This window comes from Protomyctophum parallelum (assembly GCF_964188405.1).
Source record: "Protomyctophum parallelum genome assembly, chromosome: 2".
Lineage (NCBI taxonomy): Eukaryota > Metazoa > Chordata > Actinopteri > Myctophiformes > Myctophidae > Protomyctophum > Protomyctophum parallelum.
In genome coordinates this window covers 32,756,567-32,784,509 of record NC_139699.1, presented here as the reverse complement: position 1 = coordinate 32,784,509, position 27,943 = coordinate 32,756,567, and the positions used below count along the sequence as shown (strand labels likewise).

The 27,943-nt window shown below is 42.6% G+C and overlaps 1 protein-coding gene across 1 annotated transcript; it reads right to left on the bottom strand.

Annotated features, from left to right (window-relative positions):
* Nucleotides 1–2,946: 2,946 nt before the first annotated feature.
* LOC310854598 (sodium/potassium/calcium exchanger 1-like) lies at nt 2,947–26,126 on the bottom strand (the record flags this gene model as incomplete). The annotated part of the gene is made up of 12 exons (XM_083759273.1): nt 2,947–3,196; nt 4,102–4,268; nt 7,310–7,399; nt 7,847–8,104; nt 13,827–13,972; nt 15,419–15,472; nt 17,122–17,224; nt 18,835–18,961; nt 21,670–22,000; nt 22,191–22,620; nt 22,732–22,976; nt 25,160–26,126. 12 exons carry the CDS (start codon nt 26,124–26,126, stop codon nt 2,947–2,949), a joined length of 3,168 nt encoding a protein of 1,055 aa, XP_083615399.1.
* Nucleotides 26,127–27,943: the final 1,817 nt, after the last annotated feature.

Below are 27,943 nucleotides of genomic sequence, written 5' to 3'. Positions count from 1 at the left end.
TGGTTGTCGTGTCTCTCTTTGTGCTTATAAGCATGAAGGTACAGTACATGTGGGATGAGAAAATGACCACCGTCATGGGGGGGGAACAATGAGGATTGACATACTCAAATTCAGTTTATTGACCTTATTCGGTTCTACCTACATTGCTAGTTAATGTTTGTTTGGAATGGAAGTTTTAAAAGACAAACAGTTTGCTTGCAAAAGTGTCATGTCCCCCTGTCTGCTTGGCGGATAGGTTGAGTAACCTTTAAGTCCTTCCCCAGGGTAAAAGTCAGTTCAAGCCAGGTTGTGACAAAATTGAGATTGTAAAAGGTGAGGATGTCGTATACATTTACCATGAAATTAACAGCCCAGTATTTTGTTAATATTGATGTATGGGCCACAACCCTGGTGCAAGATAATGTTTCTTGTAGAGCATTATATAGTATTGATGTATGACGGAGGGGACATTTACATTCATAACAATAGCCATTGTTTGGACTCTTCAGAATGTTAAGCTTATAATGCAAAGGGTTAAAGCGTATGCCTGTGTTACGACAGTATAACAGAATGTTGAGCAATACATGCAGTGAACCTGTGATGAACACGATGAATAAGGAGTCACTGAGTACCTCAGTGATGATGCAGACAGAATGTGGTATTTTATCCATGAATGTTATGGCGCGAATTAGAATCTTAGCAGTTGTTTTTCTTTAGAGACGTAATGACTCTGAGATAATACTAGTCTGTTGATTGTATCATCAAAATTACAATGTGGAGAGCTGAAAAATACTTGTCCGTCATCACGGAAAATGCTTATCAAGTCACTGATTTAGACATCTACATAATCATTATTATCATTGCATTTTTCTGACTGCACATGTATGCATGTGATGCATTCATGTGTGTGTAGTTAAACTATTTAACGCACTAGCTTTCATTGAATGAAAAGTGTTTTCTACAGTATAGTAGTAGGTGGGCTTCAAAGTGAAACGCTTTGGCTGGCAAACTACTGTACATACAGACTTGACAAAATTAACCAAGACTTCAGCCCAATATTTTCATTCATTGTCACCGCCATAGTGATTGCCATTCCCATGTTCCCCATGGCTTATTTAGCTACATTATGCCAGTCGCAAATTGTCTGGGCTTTAATATTTTAACATGTCAGAGTGAAGCAGTCTTTACCTTTTCCCATCTACAATAAAAAGGGGGTGTTTAAGACTAATTTATTTACAAAAGTCATATGGTATAAAACTACAATTCATTATACCGGTACTGTAACCAAATACATTCTGAATTGGGCCTTTAGATTTTCCACTTCTGTGTCCTTAACGATGAAAACCCAAAGTTGAGAGATTTTAGTCTCGCTAAGCTTATTTAAGGTTGTTTTCTTTTTTTTTTATATATATATATATATATATATATATATATATATATATATATATATATAGCAGAAAGTTATTTGCATCCACCTGGTGTCTCAGGTGTGAATTGGTCCCCTGAATAGAAGGGCAAAATGAAAACAAACTGTACCCTGGGTTGACTAAAAGACTAGAGTTAAATAACCACTGCCCAAATGAATGCCAGCTGCGTGGCTAGTTCCAAGACATAAGAAGGCTCGCCACAGGACTATACACTATTGTTCAGCGACTTTTAAAAACGTGAAACGTTTTATTTTTTTTATAATTCAAAAGGCTAGTTTCCCATCAGTAGATGGAATACAGACACTAAAAAAGATCATGGTGTGAACATTTGTGTACAAAAGAAAATGAATAAATTGTACAAATGAATGATTTTACTTTCTGTACATTCATGTATATTTTAATCTGCCCTTTGTAGAGAGCCCATTTTGTAATGGTTTATTTACACATTGTACAAAAGTAGTTTGCATCAGGTGACGGTATACTGTATATATTGGCCTTCCAGGCCTTGTAACTGTAAATAAATTCACTTATACTGTGACTCTGTCTTCATTGAAGCAACAAAATTCACATCACAGACAGCCTTTCACAATAATGCATACGCAATTCACTGTTTAAAAAAATATTTTAATTGCAGCATGGATTTTGTTTTGTTCAAGATAGCCCATCAATATTTTTTGCCTCCAACCTGATGACACACCCACAACAAATATACGTATATATATATAAGTAAAATTGTGACATGACATTGACGATTCTTAAAACATTACACTATGGATACACCTTAACTTGACAGACGAACGCAAACCACTCTAGTCTCTTCACTTATGTATACTGAACATGGACACATTAGCATGAATACAGATAATCCACACTAAGGCCTATGGAAATACTTCAGATAAATTGAACTTTCATCCAATAATAATTAAAGGGAAAACAAACTTATTATATTGAAATTGAAAGAAACACTCAAATCAAGCCCTTTTAATTATATCCTTCAACTAAATTACAATCTTCCAGAAGCATAAGACATTCAGTCAGCGATTTGCCTTTCATTGTCAAAAATGTACGCGTTCCTTGAGGGGGTTCTAAATGGACCCTTAGAGGTCTGTATTAACTCTTGAGAGTGTACAAATGGAATAATAAGAGTCTATTGGTACCATCTCAGAGTTGTTCTCAGAGTTTGAGAACCAATGCTTTATAGCAGTGTTTCCCAAACGTTTCAGGTCGAGACCCAGAAGAGAGATTAGACATTTGCCAGGGACCCAAACTTTTTTCTTTTTTTTCTCAAAGGAAAATAAATTCGTATTTTTACTCGTGACCCATAAAAATTGTCTGACCCACAAATGGGTCCCGACCCACTGTATGGGAAACAATGCTCTATAGTGCGTACCTTTTTTTGTTGTTGAGACACATGTGTGCTCTTTCCAGTTAGGGCTAGGGGGATGTCCTCAGCCCAGCTTGGGCTAGGGGGATGTCCTCAGCCCAGCTTGGGCTAGGGGGATGTCCTCAGCCCAGCTTGGGCTAGGGGGATATCCTCAGCTTAAATGGAGATGGGACAGGTGAGCACCCTGTCCTCCAGCAGCACACTGAGCACCAGGAACACAAAGTAGAGCAGGAACATGGTGAAGCCCAGCAGGCGGCTCATCCTCCAGCGGCAGGCGGCGATGGACGCCGTGACGAAGAGGAGCATGAGGAAGAGGAGCACGATGGCGCAGAACAGGCCGTTGGAGCTGACGGCGATGGACTCGCCGCCGTTGAGCAGCGAGTACATGAGCCACGGAACGGGCAGGCTATGAAGGACAGAACGGACGAGATGGACACATGTATATTGTATGATATATAATATAGTAAAGTATGTATAGTTGACATAGATACTCCACTATTACGTTCTTAGTTTATACACGATTCATGATAACTACTTTTTATATATGTGATGTATGACATGCTTTTGTTTTTGCTTAAATGTAAGTCGCTCTGGATCAAGAGCGTCTGCTAAATGCCTAAATTGTAGAGAGGAGCAGGGTGAAAAGCTGTGGTCAAGGTATTCTTTTATTTGAAACCTCGAAGAATTTGTTTTCATTTTTGTGATACCCATATAGGAACTTCAAAAAATATATATATATATATTTTTTTGAAATATTTTTACAACACAAATGTTATGTATGGGGTGCCCTGTCACAAAATAGGCAGCAAATGTAAATGCCTCAGGGTCAGGTGAGATCAAAATGATTAATTAAATAAAAGAGAATAATTGGCTGTGCATGTATTATCTTCAAATCCTCACTTAGGTAATTAGATTTGATAGCACCGGGGAGTGGTCCGGGGACCACCAGTGTTCCTTGAGGCGGTTCCAGGTGGTCCCCAGCTAAATGATGGAGTGTTGGTAACCAAATAGACCCTTATAGATATTTAACTCTTGAGAACCAAATGGACCCATATGGGTCCATTTGGTTTCATTTTCATTGGTTGAAAACCAATGCTATATACCTGTACCACTGCTATATATGTATATATACACGTACCTATATATCATATTTTTGTCACACAGTACTATCAATAGCAAAAATAGCTGATCTACAAGCTTACAGTTGAAATGCAACTTGTAGATCTGCTAGTTACAGAAATTATTCTTTGTTTTTCGTCAATAATGACAAAATAGTTGAATGTGGTTAATCTGGATGATGGAATCATTTACCCAATGGTGATGTCAAAGATGTTACTCCCTACAGAGCTGGACACAGCCATGTCACCCATCCCTTTCCGGGCAACGATCACGCTGGTGATGAGGTCTGGAATGGATGTTCCCGCTGCCAGTATGGTCAGACCCATGATGGCCTCTGAGATGCCTATCGTCTCACCCACCTACAAGCCACAACAATCCAATCCAATCCACTTTATTTATATAGCACGTTTTAAAACTCAGAGTTTACAAAGTGCTGTACAGGAGAATAAAATAAAATAAAAACAAGTGCACTAAAGCTACCACACAGAAAAACAACAGCGAGAAAACAAAGTACAAACAGTGACATCAACTGAGACACATTACAGAAAACAACAGAAAAGCAACAGCATCACAGTGAGACGAAAAATATACAAGGACCAAAGGAACTCAAGCGGGGTTAAAAGCCAAGGTAAAGAGGTGGGTCTTCAGGCGGGATTTAAAGGTCTCGATGGAGGGGGCCAATTTGACGTGGGAGGGGAGTGCGTTCCATAGTTTAGGGGCTACAACAGAAAAGGCTCGGTCGCCTCTGGACTTTAAGCGGGTCTTCTTTGTGACCCTGAGGTTTAGCTGGCCCTCAGACCGCAGTGATCTAGCGGGAGTATAAACCTCAATAAGGTCAGACAGATAAAGAGGAGCCAGACCATTTAAAGATTTAAAGACAAATAAAATAATTTTAAAATCCACTCTGAAGCGGACAGGGAGCCAATGAAGGGAGGCCAAGACAGGTGTGATATGCTCACGTCTGCGAGTACCTGTGAGTAGACGAGCGGCTGAGTTTTGGACTAGCTGGAGTCGAGCAAGGGAGGCTTGGTTTAAACCAGCGTAAAAGGCATTACAGTAGTCCAACCGCGTAGATATGAAGGCATGTATAACTCGCTCAAAATCACTAAAAGATAGCACCGACTTGATTTTGGCCAGCAGCCTCAGATGATAGAAACTAGAGCTAACTACCGCATTGACCTGTTTGTCAAGTTTAAGGGCATTGTCTAGTTTGACGCCAAGGTTTGAGACCACAGGTTTCACATATGGCTGCAGGGAACCTAGGTCAGTGGGAACGATACCAGGACCGCTAGGTCCAAACACTATAACCTCCGTTTTACTTTCGTTGACACTTAGAAAATTAAGAGCCATCCATGCCTTGATGTCACTTAGACAGTCAAGCAGAGGTTTCAGGGAGCCGTTATTGTCCTTTTTAAGGGGCATGTATATTTGCGAATCATCCGCATAAAGGTGATACGAAATGCCATGTTTCTTAAAGATAAGGCCAATAGGAAGTAAATATAAAGAAAATAGAATAGGCCCAAGGATCGAGCCCTGGGGGACTCCAGAGGACAGGGGGGTGGAGGACGATACGAAGTCGCCAAATTTAACAGAGAAGCATCTCTCCGATAAATAGGAAGAGAACCAGGCTAAAGCGGTATCTCTGACACCAACACAAAGCTCCAAACGAGATATGAGAGTATTGTGATCGAGAGTGTCGAAAGCAGAGCTTAGATCTAGGAGTAGTAGGATCACAGAGTCCCCAGAGTCGGTGGTCAACAGGATGTCATTGAAAACCTTCAACAGCGCTGACTCTGTGCTGTGAAACGCTTTGAACCCAGATTGAAAAACATCAAAAATGCTATTAAGCTGCAAAAAAGACTGGAGTTGAGACAGCACCGTTTTCTCAAGGATCTTGGAAATGAACGGAAGCTTTGAGATGGGTCTGTAGTTAGACAAAACAGAGGTATCCAGACTAGGTTTCTTTATCAGGGGTGTCACCACTGCTGTTTTAAAGTATGCTGGTACAATACTTGAGACAAGGCTGCTATTTATGATAGCATGGACTCTAGGCCCAATGGTCTCCCAGACCTCCTTAAAGAGGTGTGTGGGGATAGCGTCTGTAGGGCAGGATGATGTTTTGAGTGTAGTTGTGCAGGTGACGGCCATGGAGGGGTCAAAAGCAGGGGGGGGAATTTGTGCTCTGATCATATTGACCTTGTCTATAAAAAAGCTGAGAAATTTCTCACAGACATCAAGAGAAGCTTCCAGACAAGTGGGTTGGGGGGGATTTACCAGCTGCTCAATGGTCTTAAAAAGAACACGTGGTTTATCCATATTTTTTTAAATAATGTCAGAGAAATGCCTTGATTTTTCCTCTTTGACAGTCCTCTGATATTTTTTCCAACACTCATTAAGAACAATGAGATTAACCACACTGAAGAAACTACCCCCATTATGGAACCTCCCCCTCCGCTATGTAGCTCTGAGATGAGGTCCCACTGCGCCCCCTGGGTACAGGCAGAGCGGGACACCGGCCAATATATTTGCCACGATGCACAATTCTTGCCTTTTAATGCACATCATATCCAAAAAGTAAAGGTCGGGCACCTGCACTGACGGTTTGAAACAAGCATTTTACATCGCTAAGCTTACATCGCCAGTTCCATGTTTTTAAGTTCTTTCCGGAAGACTTCTATTGGTAGCCAGCCTGCTGGCTGACTAAATAATTTATTTAAACGCTTGTTTCAAGCCGTCGGTTAGATTTTCTTGTACACTAGGAAGAAAAGAAAACGCATCTGAAAGCAGGACCCACGACCTTTACGTTTTGGATATTTTAGGTACGGATTGTGCATCGTGGCAAATATTCGGTACCCGCTCTGCCGGTACCCGGGGCAGTGGAACCTAATCTCTGAGCTACAGAGCTGAGGGAGAGGTTCCATAATGGAGCTATGAAAATAACTGAGTGTTAAAGGATTTTTGTATTTTTTTTGTTCATGGGGTGACAGTACTTCATTAGACCTCTCGACGTGGTTATGTGCAAAAGTCATCCCTTTGTATTTAGGGTTTCTTCCTGGAGGCTGAAACCTTGACAGTCAAACGTGCCAATGGACAAAACTGATATAGTGACATCACAATATCATCCCCTCCCCCTTTATCATACAACAGCTGTGCGTGCGGCTTTGTGTTTTTGTAGGTGAAAGTTAGCATCTTCCTGGTTCCCTTGATAAAAAGTCTATGGGATTCTAAGTTACAAAAAAAAGACATACAAGCGGATGAGTTTGTATTTTTAAGTTAATATAGGCCTACTGAGAATCATAAATCCTAACACTATACTGTAGCTGTTACATTGAAATGAAATGCATAATGTACTTTCCTAGCCATAGCATACGGTTAGCTTACAGTGTGAAAACCAACTGACCTGATGGGCCCACCAAACCATCAGATAGGAGAATATTGCGATCCACAGAATCGAGCCGATGAACGTAATGGCAAAGTACTTTGTAGAAGCCTAGAGACGACAGCCGAACATAAGTGATACAAAATATATACCTTCAATATGTGCTTTCTGGTTTAGCTGATGTAAATGAGGTCCTATCCTAAATGATCTTAAAGTAAATATATTGCATGATGAAATAGATTCCATCTGTATAGTAGATTATTTACAATCATATCTCATCTTTACTCTAGTCTGTATCACTGTTTTGCTACTTGACTTCTGTAATGGCTAAATTATGTAGGGATAAAAGTTTAGTGTTATTCTACAACATTCTGAAAGTGGGGTCCAGGGATCCTCTGGGTTCCTTGAGGGGGTTCGGGCCGGGGTTCCAAAAAGACCTTTACAGGTCTGTATCTCCAACAGTGGAATGGAACTGCATATATATATATATGCTCAAAGTTATGGACGTCCTAGAAATTTAAATTGTTCCATTGCATCTCTTAATGTATTTCTACTCACCGGGTTTCGGACATCAGGCACAGTGAGCCACAGTGGGAACACTATAGGGAGCAGAATGAGATAGGTGGCCTGCTTGATTCTGCCCTCAGGCCACTCCAAAGACAGAGGCTCCTCCGTCTCATCCTCCCCGTCTCCTTGTCCTTCCTTTTTATCAGCACAATCATCGTCTGCATCCTCTTCCTCGCTGCTCTCGTCCTCATCACTGCTCTCATCGTTGTCACTGCTTCCCGAGCCGTATGCACCTTTCTCCTCTCCCTCCTGGTGAAGAGGAGAAAAGCAGGAGAAATGAAGGAAGGAGGTATATCGGCACCGGCATTTAGAAACAATAAAATACTTAATCCTGAACATGTAGGTGAATTATATAATCGAGAATAACCTTTGATGTGACACTGCATACAATGAAGTCCCAGAACGCCAACAAGACATGTAGTGGATTAGGATTTGAAGCTCATAAATTGACAACACAAATGGAAGGTTTTAGTGGCCAATGGTCATTCATGTGAAAATCCAAATGGATCTGTGTGCTCGCGGCAACGGGCAGACGTTATATTTTTGCCCGACAGCCTGGATGATTAAACACAGAGGCATAACCGAGTGTTTGTTTACGTGGCTGTCATGTTGGATAAGGTATAAAATGCAAGCAGTGCAGATTGATACGAGCAGGTGCTCTGAGCATTTGATTAGACAGTGGTCTGTTACGAGCCAAGCGACATAATCAAGAAATAACACACTGTTGAATTCAGTGATTGACCAATCAGAATCAAGCATTCAACCAAGCCGTGTAATAAACAAAAATGGTACCCAATGCTTTCCTACTTAGCAATCAGCAGCAAGATTTGTATTGCAGCTAAATCCCTGCGACATAGGCTACTAGCATCATCTGTACTTACATCAAGCTGCCTCACGTTATTTGTTTGTTTAACTGTATGCAATGTGTTTTTGGTTTTTTTCTGTATTTATTGTTGTCAAAACATTTCCTGATAAGATTTTGTTTGTATTTGTGCTGCCATGGGGATGTGGGGGGGGAAATATGTCAATAATTGTTTTGAAATTACTTATTGTGCATGAAGGAAGCATGAGTTAAGTCCGTTGCTCTCCCTAGGTTGGCGGAGGGTGTGTAGAGCCCAGGATCACATCACAGGATGATTGACACAGGGGTGAAAAACGGGTTACAAAATCGTGTGACAAAAAATATAAATTATAAAAAAAATTACTTATTGTGCTGAAAAGAAAATCAATAAACATATGTTAAAAAAAAAAGAAAGAAGCTGCCTCACGTTACAGAAACAAGGGACGGGCTCCTGAACCATGGGGCCACATGGATCAGGAAGTCAATGCTTCCCAAGGCTGCTCCTGCTCCTCGTACAGTGAGGACGCTTCGCTTCGCCGCTCTCGCCTATGCTTGCATTCCTCAACTGATAGCCATGCTTTATTTTATTTTTTTATCTCTACAAGTGGATCCTAGATACCTGTAAACCGATGGGATTGTTTTTGTTCTTTAGATAGAAGTTTTTGCCTACTTCAAAATACCCTGTGAAATAACTGTGAGTAGCGGGCGGGCGGTGAGAATCTCACCGCCCGCTATAATATCAACAATCTCCACAGTGATTACTAACAGAGATAACATGAAAGGACGGCTAAGTGGGAGGACTCGGAGCCCTGATAAGACCAGCTGGCCTACGCTCCCAGCCCGACCCAAAACCACCCCCCCGCAGTGGAAAAGTGTAAAAGGCAAATCAAAATTCACACCTCCCCAAAGGGAGAATATGCGGTTGACTAATAGATTTAACCCATTGCTGAATGCTGCTGACTCTAGTGGCCCATCAGATAACCGTGTTAACGCCACTCCGAGCAGGGTAGCTAATGGAGAGCAAATGATTGAATGTCTGATTGTCGGCGATATGCTTTCCCAATGACACTGTCTCTGATATGGATGACAGAATTTAAGAGATTGTTGATGCACACCCCATGGTAAAAACGCTGATACTGCACATCGGTACACGTGATGCGGAAAAACGAGAATCAGAAATCGTAAAAAAGGATTTCAAAGCCCTACTGTCCACCCTGAGCTCACTTGTTGATGTTGACATCTGGATAAGTGGCCCACTTCCTCCGATGACAGGGAGTGAGCGTTTTAGCAGATTGTTTGCATTCAATGAATGGCTCTCAACGGCATGCACAGAAGAATCGCCCGGGCAAAAATCATTAAATTTTATTGACAATTTCAATTTTTTCTGGGACAGAAGGCATCTTTTTGTAGACGCAACACACGTAAACAAGTTGGGTGTTAAATTATTCTTCACCAACATATTTCATAACATGAATCATCCCTGTCAACTCTCCAAACTGGCCAGAAACGTGTTGCCCCACAACATAAATTCCAAGCAGAATCAAGAGATAGCGCCCTAGCCAAAACAGATAATATGGTGGCAATGGTCGCCAAGCAGCCAAAAACAGGGAATGTCACAGATGGTGAACCCACAACTCCCCCTGGTGGAGACACAGCGCCTCCTGGTGGAGAAAAACTCACAGAGCGTAAAGTCACAGCGCCCCCTGGCGGAAGAAAACTAACAGAGTGTGAAGTCACAGCGTCCCCTGGTGGAGGAAAACGCACAGAGTGTGGGGTCACAGCGCCCCCTGGTGTAGAAGAAATCCCAGAGCATGAAGTCACAGCGTCCCCTGGTGGAGAAAAAAACACAGAGCATGAAGCCACAGCGTCCCCTGGTGGAGAAGAAATTACAGAGCATGAAGTCACAGCGTCCCCTGGTGGAGAAGATACTGAGGCCGCCGAGAGCATGAAGCCACAGCGTCCCCGAGTGGAGAAGAAATCTCAGAGCATGAAGTTCCTCAAGGACATGACATTGGAAGAACTGGAAAAATTGGAAGAAAGATTGTTATTCAATGACGATGATGAAGACGTTGATGAAGAATTTCTAACTCCCTCACCAATACGTCTCCTCTCTTTCACCCCGGGCATGGTGGACTGATGAACATTGGAATAAAGTCGACCCCCCTTACCAGACGATGTCACCAACTGACGGCGTCCCATATGTTAAGCCCAGCTCCAGATAGCCTAGAAAATACATTTGATAACTGATATGAACAGGGTCCATTATGTGCAGCAACAAACATGTATGGACCCCATGCTTCTAGAAAGCCTGGTGTTTCAATCACTGCACAGGTTGAGGCCCACAACATTTCTACTGTTATTTCAAATAGAGTGTCCAACACAAGGAGTGGTCTGGAGAGAGAATGCTGTTTGGTTACTGTACCTCACAGGCATCACAGCCCCCAAAAATGTGATAACAAGCTTAACCTTGCCTTGTTTAACATCAGGTCACTAACAAATAAGTCCTCCTCTGTAAATGATATAATCTGTAAAGAGAAGCTAGATATAATCTTTTTAACAGAGACATGGCTTGGCTCAGATGGAGCTGTTCTAGCGCCAGCCTGTCCCGCAAACTACAGTTTCATTCACTCTGTTCGCGAGGCTAAGAAAGGAGGTGGACTGGCAATAATCTTTTCAGACTAAAATTTTCAGTTAAAATTCAAGGCTCTGACCCTTGGCAGCTTTACATCCTTTGAATACCAGGCCACTATACTACATGGTCAAGCCTCTATGCCAATGATTAGCATTTATCGCCCGCCAAAATGCAGTAAAGCAATATTTCTAACAGAAATATCAGAACTTTTATCTATCTGCTCCACTAACTATGACAGAACTCTTATCTTGACAGAACTCTTATCTCAGGTGATCTTAATCTTCACCTGGATGATGCTACAGATGCTATGGCTATGGGTTTCTTAGAGTTATTGCACTCCTTTGAATTGATCCAACATGTTGTTGGGCCTACACATAAACATGGGCACACTCTGGACCTGGTGATTTCTAGAGGGCTGAACATCACTGTGGAAAGTACTATTGAAAGGCCTGAGCTATCAGACCACTATCTGCTGTGTTTTAATATGACTGTCTCTGATCTAGAGAAAAACATCACTGAATATACCATAAAAAAGCGTTTTTTTAGCTCTTCTGCAGCCGACGAGTTCTCTCGTCACCTGGGGCCCCCCCCTGCCCGATACTCCCCCAGTGAATGATATGGTTTGCATGCTTTTTTGACAACAACATTTTTAACATTAGAGCTGATATTATGAATGGTGCTGCTGCTAGCGCAAACCTTCAAACAGCAGCTAATGGTCCCAGGGTAGATCTCTCCAGGGGGAGCCTATTATCGTTCTGCGCAATTGATGAAGACGAACTCCGCAAAACCATATCACAAATGACATCATCCTCCTGTTCATTGGATACAATTCCCACCACCTTTCTCAAAGAGGTCTTAGACAGTGTGATTGGAGATATCCTAAAAATTGTAAACAGCTCGCTACAATCAGGCGTCTTCCCAGACTCACTGAAGACTGCTGTAGTTAAGCCCCTTCTCAAGAAACACAATCTTGATCCCTCTGTTTTGGGTAACTATCGACCCATTTCAAATCTACCCTTTCTGGGCAAGGTTTTAGAAAAATGCATCTTTTATCAATTGGATGTGTTTCTACAGAACAATAATGTGCACAACAAATTCCAATCTGGCTTTAGGAAAGGTCACAGTACAGAAACAGCACTTGTAAAAGTAATGAATGATCTTAGGGTGTCTGCTGACAAGAAACATGTATCCGTTCTCTTACTTCTAGATCTAACGGCTGCATTTGACACGATTGATCATTCAATTTTAATACAGCGTCTGGAGCACTGGATAGGCCTGTCTGGTACGGCCCTGTCCTGGTTTTCCTCCTACCTATCAAATAGAAGTTACTTTGTCAATCTAGCCGAGTTTGACTCAGACAAACACGACATCAGTTCTGGTATTCCACAGGGCTCGATTATTGGCCCTCTGCTTTTCTCCTTATACATACTGCCATTGGGCGAACTCATTGCCAATCACGGAGTCAATTTTCATTTCTATGCTGATGATACCCAACTATATCTTTCTGTGGCTCCAGATGATCCCTGTGCTTTAGACCCGCTGGTTACCTGTCTGTCTAGCATCAAATGTTGGATGAATGAGAACTTTCTCAAGCTAAATGAGGATAAGACAGAAGTTCTCATAATCGGTTCTAGTGAACAGAAATAATCAATATTAAGCAGACTTGGCAACCTGACTGTAGAAAGTAACAGTACAGTAAAGAACCTGGGGGTTATTATTGATTCTGAATTGAATTTTAATTCACACATTAATCATGTTACCAAGATTGCCTTTTTTCACCTTAGAAATATTGCACGAATCATGTGTCCTTGGACGATGCAAAAACGCTAATCCACGCCTTTGTTTTTTCTCGGCTTGATTACTGCAATGCACTTTTTTCAGGACTGCCTAAGAAAACAACTGACAGATTACAACTTGTCCAAAATGCAGCAGCCAGAGTTTTAACTAGAACTAAGATGAGAGAACATATTACTCCAGTTTTGGCATCACTGCACTGGCTTCCGGTTGTTTTTAGGATTGATTTTAAAATTCTTTTACTAGTCTATAAAGCTCTCAATGGTCTCGCACCTTCCTACCTACATGACTGCCTGCCTATATATGTCCCAAACCGCCCCTATGGTCTTCCACTGCTGGCCTGCTCGCTTTGCCTAAAAAAATGGCAACTAAAAAATACAGGGGAAGCAGCTTTTTGCTTCTACGGGCCGTCGGCATGGAACAAGCTCCCACTGTACCTTCGTCAGGCAGCCTCTGTAGACATTTTTAAAGCTCAGCTCAAGACCCACTTCTACAACATTGCTTTTAATTGATCTTTTATTTTTTATTTTTTATTTGTTTTGTTATTCATGTCCTACTGCTTGTTTTTTGTCGTTGCCTTGCTTTTCTTTTATTCTCCATTGTTCTGTAAAGCACTTTGAGCTGGATTTCATGTCATGAAAGGTGCTATACAAATAAAGTTTTATTATTATTATTACTTAAGTCTCGGTGTCTACTCTGTGTACCTTGGTTGAGTCCGGCTGCTCTGGGCTTTTCTCAGCCATGTCCTCAATTTTGAGGTCCTGTGAGGTTGAGGGCTCAGCTGCAGTACTCGCCTGCCCTCTGACAGCGTTGGCATGTTCTGCTTTTGGCGCTGGCTCTAGCTTAATTGCTGAATGGAAAAATCAGATCACACGAGTTATGTTTTAAACGCTAATACAATTCATGTAAATATAGACTTACTATATCCCCCCACGAGGTAGAGCACATACAGTTCCTGGAGGTTGGGATACTTGCTGGAAAGGTACATCAACAGATTGTCATAGAGGTGCAATAATACCATGCAAGTGCCAGGCAATTGTATCAGGTAAGTTTGGAGATCTAAATCAACCACTGATGATTTCACACTGGTTGTTTTACGTGCTGAACCTTGCAGCCAAGTCTTATCAGAGTATGTGTGCCTGCGTGTGCGTGCGTGTGTCATGCATAATTGAGAAATGTGTGTGCACTCTAACACCATGTAGTACAAGGTCTATGACACTGTTAGTTATCACAGGCTATAAATAAATTTGATAAATTCGACTCGAGCTTGGCCAGTTTCCATTCTTTTTCAGAAAGCTTGAATTGAATTGTAAATTCCAGACACACACTAAGACACAAACACAACCATCGTGTCCCAATCGGCATGCTAATCCTAGGACTGATTGAGATGTGCTACTGGAGGCCACTCCAGTTCAGACTGCGTCAAAAAATAATCAGGCCCCACACTGAAGCACCTCATTACTCATTACTCTGATTGTGAAGTACAGCCTCTCCAGCGCTCAGCTATCACACTGCGGCCATTAAGGACGTCAATCACAACAATCTGATTTATACTTTAGTTGTGCACTGTGTCGTGCACCTAAAATAGTCTACGGTAAATCATCTAAATAAGTTCACAAGGCGTCACAGTGAGACACGATGCACAAGAATAACTATATAAGAATAAAACAATGCAAATATGTTTAAACTGTTTTTACACAAAGGCCACAAATTATGAAGCACAAATTCTTAGCACAGGGCCAGGATTGCACCTCAGCATACAGAACAAACTCACCTTTGGACTGATGATTCCGTGACGTGTTTTCTAATTTCACTCTGATGGGTGAGTTCAGTGGCTTCACTTTATTCCTCACTGCAAGCAAGAGAAGGAGCTTTCTGATGTAACCTTTTAAGTGTTTCTTGCATTTAAACCGAGACAGTTACTCAGTCTACAGTTTGGGTCAAGGAGGAAATACAGTGCTGCCGCTGCGCAACCATGCTGGCCACATCACAAACGAATACATGAGAGCCAGTAAACCCACTGCACAAATCTCTAATCGACAAATACGGCAGTCAGTAAATTCAGTTTAGTTGGGGCACATGCAGACTTGCCATGCAAGAGGAGACACAGGTGCAGACATATCCATAATAATTATTCATATTACCTTTCCTCTGTACTGACACCTCATCTCTGACATCACCATTAAAGGATGTTTCTGATTGGCAGGGATGCACAGAAAAGTTACAACTGGGATTATATCTACACTAGTATGGGCATGATTCTATGCTGTAGCCAATTTGCTGACCCTCTTCTTACCTCGTGTGGCTCTCCTAGGGCCAAACCTGTTACGCCGCCCTCTAAAGGCTGCATCTAGAGTGGAAATTACAAGAAAATTAGCTTGAGTTTCTCTGATGAAAGGATTGCCTTGACCTCTATTTTTTTGGACCATTGATTGGACTCATATTTACTATAGTAAATAAAGAGAACATTGTATCCAAAAATTACAAAGTCTTTAGTTTGAGAGCACCTATCAGCCCTTGTCATTTCTACCTTTTCACCCCTGTTCAATACCATTGACCAGAGGGTCAATTCCCAGATGGCCACTCTAGCTCCTGAGATTGTTCTACCAGCACCACCAGTGGACTGGCTCTTGTGTGTATTGAAAAGCTGATTAGGCTCAGCCCATGCAAGTGCTGAAAGTGGAGGTGAGGTGCTGAAAGGGGGACAAGTCAGCTAGTGTGAGGACACTGAAGGACAGGATGCTGTGCTCTATGGTGGCGTTATGACAACCGTCAGTACAGACAGATGAAACACCTTTACTCACTGCATGCACGCTTGCCAAAAAACACTGCAGTCACTTCCTTTCAGAAGAACATGGTATACACACTGACAGCATTATCATTTTGTTGGAAGAGCAATATATATCTATTATATATTCAAACTAACAAACTGATTATTTATAGAATATTTGTTCTATTAACCCATTCTGACCTGAGATCAGATTCATACGAGGTTTCCACTGGACACACACTGGTCTGATTAACCCATTCTGACCTGAGATCAGATTCTAAAAATGTCAGTCGTTCTTCGATTTTTCAAAAATAGCAGACCTACAAGCTCGTAGCGCGCCACTCGGTGGCGCGCTATGAGCTTGTAGATCTGCTATTTTTCAATAGCTAAAGCATAACATGATGCTAACACCAAAATGGGTGCCCGTTCAGAATGGGTTAAGCACAGATGAATGTGATCGTTCAGCCATGATTCTAGGGCAGCAATTGACAATCAGATTCAGAGCGCAATATGTCTGCTAAATATTGTGATTTGTGTACAGCACTGAAGTACACAAGAGCAGAGCTTTTCTTACTTTCCCCGAAAGACTTTCACAGACATGGAACTTTGTCTGTGGGCCATTGATCTAGGATACTTTGTCAAGAAAACATGCTGCCTTGCTGTTGGAATGGGACATTGCCATCAGGGTCTCCGGACCTTTTAAGAATAACTGGCCAATTAATTAATTAATAATAATTAAAAAAAAATGTCTTCCTGTACAGTGCACAAAGTTATTATTGTTAGTTTAAAGTAAGTCGTAGTAGAAGTAATGTAGTAAGTTGCCCTGAGGGCGAGAAGCGAGGTTGCGAGATCAATCATTCTGTTGATCTGGTCGAGTCATCATTGTGATGTCAGATCATTATTGTGAACCCAGAACAGGAGATCTAGGGGTTTGATGAGGTCATATCAGCATGAATTCTGTACTGGCCATATATTGAGCATGTCTTGAGTGTACAGGGTTTGATGAGGTCAGATGAACATATGGAATGTCAGAACAGGTCAGCTCCATATATGGAGATCTACTGTAAGGGTTTGATGAGGTCAGATCAACATATGGAATTAATTCTGTATTGGCCATATATGGACCGTGTCACGGTGCGTGACTGACTGACGGGAGATGCAGGTTTTCATAGTAAACTGCGACCTACAATCGCAATAAGTAGAAACAGCAGCAGCAGTAGTTGCTGTACCTTCTCTTAGTGGGTCCAGGGTGTATATCATGAGTTGGAAGATGGTGCTCCTCAAGGAGGTGTCGTGGAGGGAGCTGCCCGACCGCTGCAGGGCAGGATGCACCTATAGATGGACGTACAGACACCCAGTTTAGTTTTAACCCGTGCCTCGAGAAAAGAAATATGAAATCCCAAGGCTTGTGGTATAGATGAGACTTATCTTTCTGAATCCAGCTGTGTAGGAGATCTGTATGTATTCTTTGTTTTATTGCTTAATTTATTGCTTATAACCAGACAGTGGGCTTGTGGTTTTAAACTGGGAGGTCGGGGGTTCGATCCCCGGCCGGGTCATACCAAAGACTGTAACTCAGCTGGCACTGGCACTCAGCATCAAAGGGTTGGATTGGGGGTCAAATCAAATAATGATTCCCAAGTGCGGCGCACGCTGAGGCTTCAAGATTCAATAAGTTGATAGGAACTTGCCTTGGTTCATACTCAACATATACAGACATCCATAGATACAAAAACAAGAAAGACAATACACTACAAAAACCAGCAGCATAGGGATATATTGCATATTGCTACATACATACCTCAGCCCAACTGTGCCTAATGAGTCAAGTTCAGATGTCTAATGGCTACGAGGTAAGTGCTATCTCTGAAGCGAGATGTCAAGCTCTTGATACTTCTATATCTCCTGCCTGATGGGATGAGATTGAAGAGGTAATGTGCAGGATGGGAGTTGTCTGCTATGATTTTTTTAGCCTTCCTAATTATTCTGGTGGAGTGAGGAAAGTGTACTACTCTTTTAGCTTCGATTTGTCTCGAGAGGTTGTGTGACCAAACCAGACAAGCATGGAGAAGGTAAGAACACTTTCAATAGTGGCCCTATAGAAGTGAGTCATGGCTGCTTGGCTGACTTTAAACTTCTTAAGCTGCTGCAGGAAATAGAGACGCTGGTGTGATTAGCTTATTATGAGACTGTTGTTGAGATCCCATGATAAGGATTCATGGATGGTGGTCCCGACTCGAGGAACCGGAAGGAGGAGACTCTTTCTACCTCTTCCCCATTGATGAAGAGGGGGGGGACTCGATATCTTTTTTCTAAAGTCGATGAACATCTCTTTGGTTGTAACTCTCACACCATCTCACCAGCTCCTCTACTGCTCTGCGGTAGTCGGATTCATCCCCGTTGGTAATAAGCTACTGCAGAGAACAAATTTCACTGCGATAACGTGTGTGACTAATCGTACGACTTTGACATGAAAATATATATACTTGTCAGTAGTTTAGCAGCAATATATAATAATAATGAATTGCATTTTTATAGCGCTTTTCCAAGTGCTCAAAGTGCTTTGCAATGGTTCATTCATTCATACATTGGGAGGTGAAACTGCGAACAATCGACGCCAGCGTCCTCACTTCCCACATTCACAAACCAATGGTGGCGAGAACTCTGCCGACCAACTCATTGGAGGCAATGTAGGCTTCAGTGTCTTGCCCAAGGACACTTCGACATGTGGACAGGAGGAGTTGGGATTCAAACCGCCGACCCAGGGATCATTGGACGACCTGCTCTACCGCCTGAGCCACAGCCTCGCTGCCTCCCATGAGATATAGAATATATCTATGAACATATATTGTTGCTAAACTACTGACAATCAAATAATTAAAATGTGTGTGAAATGTGTATCCTCTTTGGCTCCTGCATGAGTCCTGCCAATACCTGTTTACGCGAGCTGCTCTCCGCTGGCGCTGCCTCAGGTTTAGCATTCGGTTCGGGGTTAGCTTTAGGAGCGGGAGGACGACGAACAGGAGGAGGTTGAGGCAGCGGATGGGGTGGTACTGGTACTTCACTGTCCTGCAAGGAATTATAGGAATTGAACTTCTAATAAATGAGAACAGTAGATGTGTTTTGTTCCGATGGATCAGCCAGCATGCAAACGATTTTTTTTTCTCTTTTTGTATTTTTTTGCTTACAGTACATATATCGATATCGACTTGTGACATCATGGGTTCAAATCCGTCCTATAATGTCCTATGTGTCTTCTCATTCTAAACTCTCCTCTAGCCTACTAGGAAGCAGAAATGTCCGTTCATCACAGCAGAATATGTCCTGAATTAAAATAATTAGAATCCAAATCAATTCAATGATTGAAATTTGCTCAATAAGTCTTCAAGCATATGCATGCAATACGCGAGACAGAGTCAAACATGACAGAGTCAAACAGAGAGACAGAGGGCTGTATTTTGCGTGTCTTAAGTACCAGGTCTTATTCCCTAACTTGAGTAAACTAAAGACCTGGAGGCGTGGTCAATGCTCTTTGGCCACTCAGAATAGCCAAATGGCATTGATCACGCCTCCAGGTCTTTAGTTTACTCAAGTTAGGGAATAAGACCTGGTACTTAACCCATTTACACCTAAGGCCGATTTAGAAAAGGCCTTCTAAAACCTATGGCAGTTTTATGAAAGACACCCTAGAACCTGAGGTTTTCTGCAAAACTTCACAAAATTCCCATGGTTCACTAAAACATATATTACTCAGCCTCTGTAGCAGATAGAAACAAAATTCCAAAATCATTTCAGAGCTTACAACTTTGGCTATTGTTCAGAATAAAATTTATTTGCACAAATATGTATCACAAACTATAAAAAAATAAAATAAAGTAATATAAAACGAATAAATTAGGTATAAACAACTACATGTCTGCATATCTCCTGAACCGCTGATCCGATTGACTTCATACTTGGCAGGTGTGTTGTTGTACAAACAGGGAAGTGCAGAACCAAGTATGAAGTCAATCGGATCAGCGGTTCTGCAGAACCAGCCCGACCCGCCTGGAATGGACAGTAATATCTCCTGAACCGCTGATCCGATTGACTTCATACCTGGCAGGTGTGTTGTTGTACAAACAGGGAAGTGCAGAACCAAGTATGAAGTCAATCGGATCAGCGGTTCTGCAGAACCAGCCCGACCCGCTTGGAATGGACAGTAATATCTCCTGAACCGCTGATCCGATTGACTTCATACTTGGCAGGTGTGTTGTTGTACAAACAGGGAAGTGCAGTACCAAGTATGAAGTCAATCGGATCAGCGGTTCTGCAGAACCAGCCCGACCCGCCTGGAATGGACAGTAATATCTCCTGAACCGCTGATCCGATTGACTTCATACCTGGCAGGTGTGTTGTTGTACAAACAGGGAAGTGCAGAACCAAGTATGAAGTCAATCGGATCAGCGGTTCTGCAGAACCAGCCCGACCCGCCTGGAATGGACAGTAATATCTCCTGAACCGCTGATCCGATTGACTTCATACTTGGCAGGTGTGTTGCTGTACAAGCAGGTAAGTGCAGTACCAAGTATGAAGTCAATCGGATCAGCGGTTCTGCAGAACCAGCCCGACCCGCTTGGAATGGACAGTAATATCTCCTGAACCGCTGATCCGATTGACTTCATACTTGGCAGGTGTGTTGTTGTACAAACAGGGAAGTGCAGTACCAAGTATGAAGTCAATCGGATCAGCGGTTCTGCAGAACCAGCCCGACCCGCCTGGAATGGACAGTAATATCTCCTGAACCGCTGATCCGATTGACTTCATACTTGGCAGGTGTGTTGCTGTACAAGCAGGTAAGTGCAGTACCAAGTATGAAGTCAATCGGATCAGCGGTTCTGCAGAACCAGCCCGACCCGCCTGGAATGGACAGTAATAGCTCCTGAACCGCTGATCCGATTGACTTCATACTTGGCAGGTGTGTTGCTGTACAAACAGGTAAGTGCAGTACCAAGTATGAAGTCAATCGGATCAGCGGTTCTGCAGAACCAGCCCGACCCGCCTGGAATGAACAGTAATATCTCCTGAACCGCTGATCCGATTGACTTCATACTTGGCAGGTGTGTTGCTGTACAAGCAGGTAAGTGCAGTACCAAGTATGAAGTCAATCGGATCAGCGGTTCTGCAGAACCAGCCTGACCCACTTGGAATGGACAGCAATATCTCCTGAACCGCTGATCCGATTGACTTCATACGTGGCAGGTGTGTTGCTGTACAAACAGGTAAGTGCTGTACCAAGTATGAAGTCAATCGGATCAGTGGTTCTGCAGAACCAGCCCGACCCGCCTGGAATGGACATTTGGAAGAGACCCTACAACGACACACAGACAACCTGTTACCATGGAGACAAGAGATAAACAACACCCTGTTACCATGGAGACAGAGATAAACAACACCCTGTTACCATGGAGACAGAGATAAACACCCTGTTACCTGTTACATTTGGAAGGTTGCCTTGGAAACACAACAGAAGAAGAAAGGTGAATTCAGTGATCATTAGTGCATAAAACGACGGACAAAGTGTCACAGTGTTCTTTTTTTCAAGTCAAGAACAGGCTCCCTCGGAACCATAACATAAAATAAATTATTTCACAAAAATGTAAAAACAAAAAAAAGAAGAAAAGTGAACTCAGTGCATATAACGACGGACATGCTTGCCGAAGCATTCCATGTGCACAGCTTCCTTGCACTGTTTGCACCCGTACACTGTGGCTGTGGGACGCTCACCAGTGCCACACTTTGCCACTAAACACTCTCTGCAGCCCCTTCTCTTGTCAAAGATCTTCTCAAAATCATGCTCTGTGGTTAGCACAGCTGGGGATGGAGGGGGGAAGAAATCGGGAGGAGGCCTTGCCACCACTGGGACAACAAGTTCCTCCATCAGGTCCTCCAGCCAATCTTTGTACCCCTTGTAGGAGGCGGAGAATGCTCTTCCTCCAGCAGCTCTATGGGCAACGAACCCGTTGTAGCAGGACACGGACAGGAAGTAGAAAAACACCCTCCTCCACCACTTCTTTGAGCGATGCTCAATTTTATAGTAGCCCACCATTTGATCCAGAAGATCCACACCTGGAACAAACACATAGGACTCAGTTTACACGCACATTTACACTGAGAGGACCACAATGGGAAAAGGTTATCAGGCTATTTGTTTTATCTTTTTTGACAGATGTGTTCAAATACTGTAGGCTGTGTCATTTACAGTATTGTTTTTTTTTCTTTTTTCAATAAATAAATAAAATCAATAACTCAAACAAACCCTTCATGTGCTTCTGGTAATCTGCAAGGCAGGATGGAACTATCACAGTGGTTTGGTTGGAGGCACCCTTCCTTCTCTGTACAGTCCCTGTCTCGGTGGGGTCGTGATGGTTGGACAGAACCATCACAGCCTTAGTGTCTTGCCAGACACAGAATGTGAGGTCGTCCTTCTGGGCGACTCGGAATTCATGCTTCGCCAAATTAGCCTTTTTTGTCAGCTGTCCGTCCTTTGGCAGCCCCTTCCTGTTGGCCCGAATGGTGCCGCAGGCATCCATACCCTTGCTCTTCATGTCCTGGAAAAGCTCCACCCCACTATAGAAATTGTCCATATATATGGACAGGTTAGAGCCATAGTATGGTTCTGCCAGATCCATTACCACACGATGAGCAAGACCCTTCTCTGCGACATTCCCATCACGACCTGTGTAGACCTGGAAGTTGTAACGAAAAACCAACAACATGAATAACTTTGGTACTTGAAACGTACTATTACATCTTTGAAAAATGGGAGCTAACTGGTGTGATGATTTTATCTTTCTTACCTGGAAGGTTGAACAGTAACCCGTGGAGCTCTCCGCCATGACCCACACCTTGACACCCCACTTTGTGGGTTTGAGGGGAAGGTACTGCCTGAAGGAGAGTCTGCCCTTGTACTTGATCATGCTCTCGTCAACAGACACAGTACCGTTTACCCCATAGAGGGACTGGTACTGTGTTGCCAGGTGATCCAGGAACCAACGCAGCTTCCAGAGTTTGTACGAGCGGTCCAGGCCTTCCTCGTTGTTGTCTTGGAGATGAAGATATCTGAATATACACATAAGTAAGTAAGTAAGTAAGTAATGATAAGTAAATAAGTAAGTTACTTTGGATGAATAGTACGTCTTTAACTTTTCATCATTTGGTGATATTGTTAGTACATTGCATTATTCATGCACACACACACACACACACACACACACACACACACACACACACACACACAAATGTAATAACAATATCACCAAATTATAAGTAAAAAATATTCAAAACTCACATGCAAGCTGTCATAATAATTATTATCATAATGTATTACTGTCATAATAATGTATTACTGTAATGTATTACTGTCATAATTATTATTATTATCATAATGTATTACTGTCATAATAATGTATTACTGTAATGTATTACTGTCATAATTATTATTATTATCATAATGTATTACTGTCATAATAATGTATTACTGTAATGTATTACTGTCATAATTATTATTATTATCATAATGTATTACTGTCATAATAATGTATTACTGTAATGTATTACTGTCATAATTATTATTATTATCATAATGTATTACTGTCATAATAATGTATTACTGTAATGTATTACTGTCATAATTATTATTATTATCATCATCATCGTCATCATCATCATAAGAATCTGTATCATCATCAGACTTGATTATACTGTATAGTATTGGTAATACTTATTGCTAGTACATTCATGTAATGTATTGTTTATTGTGTGATAAATAAAACCACTAAATAAAATACTACTACTACTGTTATTTCTTATCATCATTGTAATTAATTATGAACTTGTATAACCATTCACTATCATCAGACATTATTATACTACTGTGTCTACCTACCTATAGACGTGTCTGTCTGTCTGTGTACAAATGTAACCAAATTACAGATAGATAGGATGGATATAATAATAATATAATAATAATAATAAAACTTTATTTGTATAGCACCTTTCATGACATGAAATGCAGCTCAAAGTGCTTTACAGAGCAATGGAGAATAAAAAAGAAAAGCAAGGCAAGATATAGATATATTATAGATAATAGATATCATGGGTTCATTTGGTTTCATTTGTAAACTTGTTATGGGAGGGGGTCTAGGTAGCATATAGGCTCATCATCGTTTCTTGCCAGCGTTATAATCATCATAATCATAATTTATTACAGTTCATAAAATACTCATCATTACCTCCAGATAGCAGCAAATCTGTCTCGTGACATGTACTGGGGAAAGTTGGTCTGAAGTAGGGGGCGTTTTATCCGCCAGTAATCCCGCCTGGCTGGAAGTTTTATAATGCCCATTCCGAGACAAATTCCGATAAATGTTTTCATCTCAATGAGCGTCACATCTGCCCATTTGGCTCTGGATGGAGTATCGGCTCTGCTCTGTGCAGCGTATCGATTTGTCTCCACCACCAGACGCTCAAACAGCTCCTCCGTGAACAGATGGGAAAATACCTGACCAGGTGTTGTTTTGTCAGGCATATCAATTTTTACACCCTTAAATCCAGTATATGACTTTTGTGTGCGTCGGGTAAAATTGTTGGTTTTCCAGTCAGCGTCCCAGCCCCTGAACTCCTCATCGTCGGTGTCATCATTGAACAAAAAGTTGCGTGTCCACTGATCTCGGTCCAGTGGTTCTGACGGCGGCTGTTCATAAGTTGGATCATCCAATAGATCACTGAGATCAAGATCACTGTTAGTACTGTAATCAAGTCCATCCACTTCTATATCACTTCCATCACTAACTTCATCCTCTCGTCTGCTCCGTCCTGCTATTGCCTCCGCCATCTCTAGTATCGCTCCCCGTGATACGCGATACAAAATAAATCACAGAAAATCGTAGAAGAAGAAAAAAAATCCCAAAATGCATTGTTTCATCCACAACAAAGTATTCTAGCGAATCATCATGCAGTTCATTGGTCACGTGTCCGGAAAAGCCCCAAAAAGACTACAAAACAACAATGAGACGTCTAGCGCACGCCGGTATCAGAGGTAAAGTGACGCTGCTGTAGCAGACGGTCTTAAAGGGAGAGTAACGTCCCCGCGGCAGCCGGTCTAAATGGACCTGCCTGTGTTGTTGCACACCGACTGCCTTACCCAAAAGGTCAACCCAAAAATGTCTCATAAAGACTTTTTCTCCCCCTGCGCTCAACAGAACTAAGACTACCTTATATGTTCACATGCGTCACTGACCTTCTCTTCCGCAGACCAGACCTTGACGATGATCATGTGCCTGTTGAGCTGCGTCTTGAAGGCCTGCTCGATCTGGACGTTATACCTCATGAAGCTAACGTAGGTGACGTAGCCCAGCACCAGCATGGCGCTCTCCCACCACACGATGGTGTTGTCCAGGAAGAAGACGATGAGCATCGCCAGGTCCAGGATGTAGAAGGACACGTCGCGGAACAGCGGCCACCAGGTCAGGTGCAGCACCTCCCGGGAGAAGACGGCGCACATGCCGATGACGAACAGGATGTTGAACACGGCCGAGCCCACGATGGTGCCGATGCCCACGTTGCTGTGCGAGATGAAGACGCCGATCAGGGAGGTGAAGAGCTCGGGCGCAGACCCTCCGGCCGCCATGAAGGTGGCCCCGGCGACATCATCGGATATCTCCAGCTTGTTAGTGATGACCCCCAGGGAGGGCACGAAGAACTCGTCGCAGACGATGGCCAGCGCCACGAACATATAGACCATGCCGATGATGTGCAGGATCACCCAGCCTTGTTGCCGCTGCTCAATAGAGAAGAGGTCCACCGGGTACTCGGCCTTCCTGTGGGTGGTGGGACGCGGGGGAGCCGTGGTAGATGTCGGCGGTTCTGTCGGGAGAGGTCTTGGCGTTTCGGGCTCCACATAAATGCATTGTTGAATATCGGTCCTGTTCACCGTCACTACTGTGGGAGCTTGGGTGCTCTTAGGTAAACCGACATCCTCTCCCGTTGTGTTTGACCCCGTTAACTCCCGTGCATCTACCTTGAGAACGTCGTCACCATCCCATGATCCAGCAGGGAGGCCCCCAGGAGCCCCTGCCCGGGGCTCCAAGAGCCTGACCTTGAGGGTCAGTGCGTAGATGCAACATAACACCACACTTGAGACGAAGAATAGAACGCGATGGTGGTGCAGCCTCCTCCGTTGAAGGCGATGCATGCTCGCTGTCCCTAGCAGTCTTAGTCTCTAAGTCTCTGAAATTATTTCAGAATGCATCTGAAATTCAGATGCATTTTTACACTTTGATAGTTCCAGCACCATCATGTGGCAAGAAAGCAGACCTGGCAGGAGAAATTTGTAGTGAGTTTCATCTCTTTGGCATGGAGCGCTACTGTCCTGGCAGGAATGGAAAACAGGAATTCAAATTACTCTCTTCGTTCAAATCAAATGTCACATTAGAAGGGCTATGGTAGATTCACTTGCAGCTGCTTAGTGCTTAGTTAGTCTACAGAAACAGAATGGTGGGATGGAGAGAGAGGAGGGGATACAGGCAGACACCCGTTACTATGGCTACTGTACATATCAGAGGCTTTTGGTTCTCAAACGACTCAAGACATACGTCCATAGAAAGGTATGAGACCATGCAACAGCAATATATCCTTATAATATCAAATACCTGTGTAGCCCAAGTACATTTAAAATAAATTAGTCAATTATAATGCGTCGATTAACGTGCACAAAAAAAGCATGAAATCAGCGGGAACCCCTTTTGGTGTTAGCATTATGTTATGCTCTAGCCATTGAAAAATAGCAGATCTACAAGCTCATAAGGCGCCACCGAGTGGCGCGCTACGAGCTTGTAGGTCTGCTATTTTCGAAAAATCGAAGAACGACTGACACAGAAACATAGCTTTTTCAGAAAACTGTCAGGATGTAGAAGACATTTTTAGAATCTGATCTCAGAAATGGCGCTAAGCATTTTTGTATTGTTAGGCTACTTACCATGTGCAGCAGTGGGTTTGGAAAGCAGCGCTGTGGAGCTCCAGCTGTGCATTAGTAAGGACTCAGAGATGCTGACTTGGTAGTTAAGGTTACGGCTCAGCAAGCATAATACCTGGAGTCTTGTTAAGAGGATTATTAGGCGAGCCACCTCGAGCATTTTTCTTTCACAGAAAGCCAGCCTACGTGTACTTTCACATGGTGGCTTTCACATTCACAACAACACTGAAGCGGCTGTTGAACAAATGCTTTGATGAGTAGCCGCAGGCGGAGTTTAGCTGCTTCACATGGAAAATTGATAGAACACACATAAAGCATATTTTAGCTCCAGCCAATTAATGTGGACTGGAGTCCATTCTTGTTTCCGATCAGAAATGTTTTTTTTATATCCCACAATTTTGCAACCCATTTTTTTTTCACCCAGTGTCAATTATCTAATGTAATCCTGGGTGCTACACTTCCTCTGCCAACCTGGGGGGGCAGCGGACTGACCTCATGCTTCCTTCTATGCATGAGGAGTCCAAGCTGCTTCTTTTCACCCGACAGGGGAGATGTTTCAATTCACACACAAACATTAGGGAGAACTACACTTTTGTCGTCACTTGTTTATTAAAACACATTGAAAAAAATAAAGCAAAACACTCAACCGAATGAAACCCACAACAATGAAAATTATTGTAGACTTGATCAACTGCCATACAACTGTTACAACTCTGTTCTTAAACAAAAGCTTACGTCTTTGCTGTTTGCAACGATCTCTTAGGTGTGGTTCATGTCTTCTGCTGCACATTTTAGCTTAGACCTATTCTTATTTCATTTTCTCATAACTCAATTTAATTATATTCAAATGTCTAAAATAAAAATCTACCAAACAAACAAAAATATGAATAATAAAAACTTTGAAATGGTGTGGAAAGGGGTCGTTCTGGGACACCAGACTGTAAACCCTTCTGGAGGTATATTGGGAAATTCATGAAAACATCTGTGGGGGTTGTCTTGACAGCCAGGTCTCACCATTCCCCTTGTCTACCATCTGA